The sequence below is a fragment of the Cryptomeria japonica genome, chromosome 11, assembly GCF_030272615.1.
Source record: "Cryptomeria japonica chromosome 11, Sugi_1.0, whole genome shotgun sequence".
In the NCBI taxonomy this organism is placed as follows: domain Eukaryota; kingdom Viridiplantae; phylum Streptophyta; class Pinopsida; order Cupressales; family Cupressaceae; genus Cryptomeria; species Cryptomeria japonica.
The window spans coordinates 114,139,554-114,146,918 of record NC_081415.1 but is presented as its reverse complement, the minus strand read 5'-3'; the positions used below and the strand labels follow the sequence as shown (position 1 = coordinate 114,146,918).

The following is a 7,365-nucleotide window of genomic DNA, read 5'->3' as shown; positions in this document are numbered from 1 at the left end:
GTTTCACCTAGGCAAGGGAGCCCCCCCTTTAAGGTTTAGACAAGAAAAGCTTGTTGATTACATAAAATAAATACATATTTTTGAGATCTTTTCTTTGAAGAAGAAAATCCTAAATCAGGTGGAACTCTACCAAGCTTCCTCATCACTCTTCTAAAGGTGTAGCTTTAAACTGAAACGTTAAATTCTCCTTTACTTGAACACATAAATAAAAATCATTAAATTATTGGACAACCATCAACCAAGTTATCTCTTGAGCCTCATAAGGGTATAATTCTCAATCATTGTCTTGTGGACACTCTAGCAAAACATCTATAGTGAGTTCTACATCAAACTCCTTTCCCATCTCCAAAAATAAAAACCACAATATATATAATCTTCAAATTTGTTGGTAACTAAAAGGAAATATAAAAAATACTCCTCATGCAAAGCATCATCTCAAAGAGATAAGATAGCCTGAGATGATGAAAATCTTCCATTCTCTAGTGCCATTGACCTCCATAGTGAGTCAATTATAGTTTATTCATTTCATATCCTTGATGAGCCTTTGGAGGCCTTATTAGTTGTAGCAAAGTAGGCTCAAAAGTCTAAATATAACTATTTGGAGAACAATTAAAATGTTCAAAGGTTCTATCATTAATATATGGATATCTTTTATAGTGCAAATATTTGGAATGACTGTTCTCTTTGTCTTGACAAACAAATGATAGACTCCTTCATAATCCTTTAGCCTAGTAATCACTAAAGAAACTTAAGTAGAAATGAACATAAGGAACAACATGCCCCCTTTTATTTATACAAAATTTCTTTGGACCACTCCTATTACCAAATTAAACTACAATATATTGTAATCTACAAATAGTTTCCTAGAATTAATGAAAAACAAAATCTCCAAAAGCCTAACTGTTCACAAAATTTAATTAGAGAATAATGATCTTGGAATACAATAATACCTCAAAAATTAACACTCTTAATGCCTCTATAATTTCTTTCATTTAGATAATTGCAATGCTCTTTTGCTCAACAAGTTTACTTAAAACAAGTGCATGTTATAGAAAGGAAAATTCTAATCACTATAAGTTGGATCTCTCTAATAATAAATTTGTCACTACTAAATTCAATTAAACTCATCACTCAAATGAAATCATAAGAAAGGAATAAAAAAATTACTCTCCTTAACTTCTTTTATGCAAATAATATATACATATCATTTATTTCATGTACCTTTCTCTTCTAATAGTAGCACATAGATTATCATGCACACCGTCCTCCTATGCAAGTGTTTAGGTTTTCTATATCTTATTTATGCAAGAAATCAATGAAACTATTCAAATAGGATCCCCCTAAGGTGGTAACAAAAATGAAAATTAACATTACATATCCTCCTTCTTTATTCATTGTTAGTGTTTTTCCATGTGTTGCCAATGTTTCACACATCTTTGCCTCTAATTTAATTCCGTAATTATTCTCTTCATAACTCTTCTCTCTGATTTCAGTCTTCATGGTTCTTCCCTTACATAAAAAATAATAAATACATACATAGGTAGTAAAGGTGTTATTACTTTTAATGGTTCAATTACGATTGGAATTTCAATAAGGAAATAAGCATCAAGTCTTACAAGATAGAAATTTTGTAAAACAATTTTTGAAGGAAAGAAATTTTTTTTAGGCAGTCTAGCTCCAAACATTGCTTTCACATGCTAATCTCTATTTTTTCTTTTGAACTTCAGAAACATATGCAATCTAAAAGCATCAAAATATTTGATAAATTTTCTCTAATATAACAATGTATAACTCAACATATTACTATAAATAATTATTACTTTAAGGCTTTTATTTATTCATTTTTTCAACTACTATAAAGAGACACAAAATTTAGTAGGAGATGAAAATAATTCAAAGAGGGAAAGATGAAAGAATAAAAGCCTTAAAGTAATAATTATTTATAGTAATATGTTGAGTTATACATTGTTATATTAGAGAAAATTTATCAAATATTTTGATGCTTTTAGATTGCATATGTTTTGAAGTTCAAAAGAAAAAATGGAGATTAGCATGTGAAAGCAATGTTTGGAGCTAGATTGCCTAAAAAAAATTTCTTTCCTTCAAAAATTGTTTTACAAAATTTCTATCTTGTAAGACTTGATGCTTATTTCCTTATTGAAATTCCAATCGTAATAGAACCACTAAAAGTTTCTATCTTGTAAGACTTGATGCTTATTTCCTTATTGAAATTCCAATCGTAATAGAACCACTAAAAGTAAGAACAGCTTTACTACCTATGTATGTATTTATTATTTTTTATGTAAGGGAAGAACCATGAAGACTGAAATCAGAGAGAAGAGTTATGAAGAGAATAATTACGGAATTAAATTAGAGACAAAGATGTGTGAAACATTGGCAACACATGGAAAAACACTAACAATGAATAAAGAAGGAGGATATGTAATGTTAATTTTCATTTTTGTTACCACCTCAGGGGGATCCTATTTGAATAGTTTCATTGATTTCTTGCATAAATAAGATATAGAAAACCTAAACACTTGCATAGGAGGAAGGTGTGCATGATAATCTATGTGCTACTATTAGAAGAGAAAGGTACATGAAATAAATGATATGTATATATTATTTGCATAAAAGAAGTTAAGGAGAGTAATTTTTTTATGCATCTCTATCCTTTCTTATGACTTCATTTGAGTGATGAGTTTAATTGAATTTAGTAGTGACAAATTTATTATTAGAGAGATCCAACTTATAGTGATTATAATTTTCCTTTCCATAACATGCATCTGTTTTAAGTAAACTTGTTGAGCAAAAGAGCATTGCAATTATCTAAATGAAAGAAATTATAGAGGCATTGAGAGTGTTAATTTTTGAGGTATTATTGTATTCCAAGATCATTACTCTCTAAATAAATTTTGTGAACAGTTAGGCTTTTGGAGATTTTGTTTTTCATTAATTCTAGGAAACTATTTGTAGATTACAATATATTGTAGTTTAATTTGGTAATAGGAGTGGTCCAAAGAAATTTTGTGTAAATAAAAGGGGGCATGTTCTTCCTTATGTTCATTTCTACTTAAGTTTCTTTAGTGATTACTAGGCTAAAGGATTATGAGGGAGTCTATCATTTGTTTGTCAAGATAGAGAGAACGGTCATTCCAAATATTTGCACTATAAAAGATATCCATATATTAATGATAGAACCTTTGAACATTTTAATTGTTCTCCAAATAGTTATATTTAGACTTTTGAGCCTACTTTGCTACAACTAATAAGGCCTCCAAAGGCTCATCAAGGATATGAAATGAATAAACTATAATTGAGTCACTATGGAGGTCAATGGCACTAGAAAATGGAAGATTTTCATCATCTCAAGATATCTTATCTCTTTGAGATGATGCTTTGCATGAGGAGCATTTTTTTTATTTCCTTTTAGTTACCAACAAATTTGAAGAATATATATATTGTGGTTTTTATTTTTGGAGATGGGAAAGGAGTTTGATGTAGAACTCACTATAGATGTTTTGCTGGAGTGTTCACAAGACAATGATTGAGAATTATACCCTTACGAGGCTCAAGAGATAACTTGGTTGATGGTTGTCCAATAATTTAATGATTTTTATTTATGTGTTCAAGTAAAGGAGAATTTAGCATTTCACTTTAAAGCTACACCTTTAGAAGAGTGATGAAGAAGCTTGGTAGAGTTCCACTTGGTTTAGGATTTTCTTCTTCAAAGAAAAGATCTCAAAAATATGTATTTATTTTATGTAATCAACAAGCTTTTCTTGTCTAAGCCTTAAAGGGGGGGTCCCTTGCCTAGGTGAAACTTGAGGTTTAGATTGTATGTTTGTATCCCAAGCAATTTAATAAGGGGGTGAATGATGGTGTAAAAATTATATTACATTCTTATTTGATTGCATACTACTCTGTAGTTAGCTATGATGACAGATGCATAGTTGGTCCAACTACATTTCTCGTTACATCTTTCCTTTTTAAGAAAACACTCTTTCTATCAATGAGAAAGAAATCAAGCTTTCACCGTTTTCAATCTAGAACTATTTGAATGTGAAATAAGGTGTATGCGTTTTTCTTCTTAACATACATCTTAGTTGTTCTATCACTAGATGCAAGTCTATTCCAATTAGACGGTGCTTCAAATCCTATTTCTACAGTTTCTCCAAAATCTTTTCCTATCATAATTTACATTATTTTATCATACTAATAATCATAATCACTTTTGTTAAATTCTGGATTGACACAGAATTAAAAAACCATATACTGTAATACCAAATGAAGATTTAAAGCAAAATAGACACTACAATATTTCTGCAATATAAAAGTAGAACAACAAAAGAATTAACACTATCGTTTTGAAATGGAAAGAGATCATAAAACAGTTTGCCAAAGCTTTTTTATGAACAGCATTCACAAAATTTAATATATGAAAGCCAGAAGTAGAGTGGAATCTAAACAGGTATCAAATGCAAAGTTTTTAATAACATAAAGACATAATATGAGTTCCAACACTCAATGGGAAACCATGCCAAGGAAATTGAATAAAACTAAAAATAGAGTTGATTTCTTTAGTATGCTAAAGAGTCTTTTGGACAAATTCTAAATGCAAACTCGAAATGGAATAAGGAAAGCATGTGGCACTCAGCACGGCTAGATTTGTCAGTTATGAACACACCATTTGGTCTTTATTTTATTGGGAGTTATTCCATCACTAATGTGTTTATGTATGTGTCTAATTTTACTAATATTTACTTATTTTTATTTACATTTAGACAGTTTGTGTATAATACAATGATACGGCTGAATATTATAAACGCAAGTGTGTACACCTACCGCCCCCTCTCCCTGCATTGGCACAAAAAGTGGTAGTCATGGCTTACGCAGTGCACTTTGTACTATTTCAAAGTTATTCTTCAAAGTGGTCTGTGGATTGACAAAATTCACTAACAACCTATTGTGAGGAACTTGCTGTCAAATCGAACAGCCTGTTGCTTTCTACGGTGTGGATAAATTCACAGCGGCAATAATATCATGCGCTTTGTTTGTAATTGCCAAGGGATTGCTAGGAAACTGCACAAGGGACTCAATTGGAGTGCTAAAGTCAGTCCATAGAAATTACTTCGCAAATCATAAGTCAATTCCACAAAGACTTGAATTTGGAATCAAACCTGCTCCGTGTCGGCCCACATGATTCATGCGTGCAAGGTGAAGTGCTATAACGAGTTGCCAATTCCGTAAGCCATTTCCTACCTTAATATTTTGATGTCTAGAAAGATGACGATTCCTAAAGTAGGGGTTTCACAATGGCTGGAACAAATAAAGAATGCACAACACCATGGAGAAGAGCAAGGAATGCTATCTCATGTGCATCCATATATCTTCACCATACCAGAGCCCCTGCGTATTGAAAGGCCGGAAACCTATGTGCCACAGGTAGTTTCTCTCGGACCTTACCATCATCTTAAACTTGAATTGTTTGAGTCTGAAAGACATAAATCTAAGCTCAGTATCCAAGTTGAGAAAAAAGCAAAGGGAGGGAATTTTGAGGATTTGGTTAAAGATCTAATTAGCATAGGAGGGGAGATAAGGAAAAGCTATAATAATCAAATTGAATGTGATGATGAAGTATTAGGGTGGATGATGGCCCGAGATGCTGTTTTGATTCTATAGTTTATTGGCTGTTATGACCAATATCAAAGCCCTAGGTTTCAACAGGCAAACCCTTACTTTCAGAACATGGAAGGCATTTTTCACCCACAAAGGAAGAGCCCTTTGTTCTTCCCACTTCAGGCTGATATATTTAAGTTGGAGAATCAAATCCCACTTTTCATTTTGAAAAAAGTTTTGGAATGGCAGACTGGTTCAGAAAGTCAAGCTTTAAACAGGCTTACTATGACAATCTCAAGTGCCTGTAAAAACTTCTCCCCTTTCAAGTGTGTTGGAGAATCTTATCGTTCTCCTGCACGAGAATGTTACAATGATTTGGTTGATGAAAGGCATATACTGGAATGCCTTTATAATTTCATCGTACCGAAGATAAATCCTGCTCAGACTAGTGTCCACATCGGAGATGATCATAATGGATTTGTTCCCAGAAGCACTGCTTTTAAGTTTCTTCATGAGATGACATCAAGATTTAGGGTTCTTCTGTGTCCAAAATCACGTAAATCTGAAATAAATATCCCTGCAGCAGCAGAATTACACAAGAGAGGGGTGAAATTTGCTCCTTTCACATGGGCATCCGAAGAGATAAGGTTTGATAGAGCCAGCTCTACATTGTTCCTTCCTTGTATAGAGATGGATTACAGAACAGATGTTTTCTTGAGGAATATGGTAGTACTGGAAGCATTCATGATGTGGAAAACTAGAGTGCTTACTTGCTATGGAGATCTGATGGACAGATTGGTCGATACTCCGAATGATGTTGCAGTTCTGAAGAAATATGGTATCCTCTATAGTAGTTTAGGCAGTGATAAAGAGATAAGCAGTCTGTGGAATGGTATCCGCAGATCAATATGGAGGAGCCCATATGATCCTATCGACAATACAATCAAGGCTGTAAATGAATATTACAGAAGTAGGTATGTAGTTTTATTTGGTGAGCTCTTGCAGGAACATTTCTCAAAGCCATGGCGAGCTGCATCAGTGATGGGAGCGTGCTTTCTGCTCATCTTGAGTTTCGTGCAGACATTATTGTCATATTTTGAACTTCACCAAAAATGTGAATGCAAGTGCCCATAAATTCCCTCGTGGCTTCAATAATATATTCCCAGTCCTGAGGTCAAGTCCTATTCAGTCCAGTTCTATCTAGTTGATTAATGCAATAAACATGCATATAGATATCTATATATATATGAATCAATTTGTTAGTGTGAAGATTATGAAATTAAAATCTTGTAACATTTTGTTTCAAGGTGTAGAGTGAACATGTATGTGTTTCTCTGTCTGTCACAAATTATTATCCTTTATATTGTATATTACAGTGTTATTTCCGCTCCTGCTCCTTAATTTAGATGTTGATATAATTTTAATTAGATAAAAGAGCAGTTCTACTAGATTACCCAAGCAGCCACAGTTGAGAGGACTAATATGATATATTTGGGCATCCTGCAAAATTTACAAGAATACTATACATGTTTTCAGGAATTAACAACAATACTGTCTATTAGGTTTATTGTACGGGGCCATAACATTAATGTCTCTTTCCTTGATTCTGTCGTTTATTTATGTGATAGTTGTGATATTATTGACTTACGTCTCCGTAATTTGAAAGTTTATATCATAGATCTACCTTTTCTTTGATAATGACTATTTGGGACTTCTAAATATCTATTTTTTTATGAACGACAAATC

The 7,365-nt window shown here is 32.5% G+C and overlaps 1 protein-coding gene across 1 annotated transcript; it reads left to right on the top strand.

Moving 5' to 3' along the window:
* The first annotated feature begins 5,748 nt into the window (after nt 1–5,748).
* Nucleotides 5,749–6,753, top strand: LOC131860064 (putative UPF0481 protein At3g02645). The gene has a single exon (XM_059214418.1). It carries the CDS (start codon nt 5,749–5,751, stop codon nt 6,751–6,753), a length of 1,005 nt encoding a protein of 334 aa, XP_059070401.1.
* Nucleotides 6,754–7,365: the final 612 nt, after the last annotated feature.

Coding starts and splice junctions, on each gene's coding strand:
- LOC131860064 (XM_059214418.1), top strand. CDS start 5,749: ATGGAAGGCATTTTTCACCCACAAAGGAAGAGCCCTTTGTTCTTCCCA.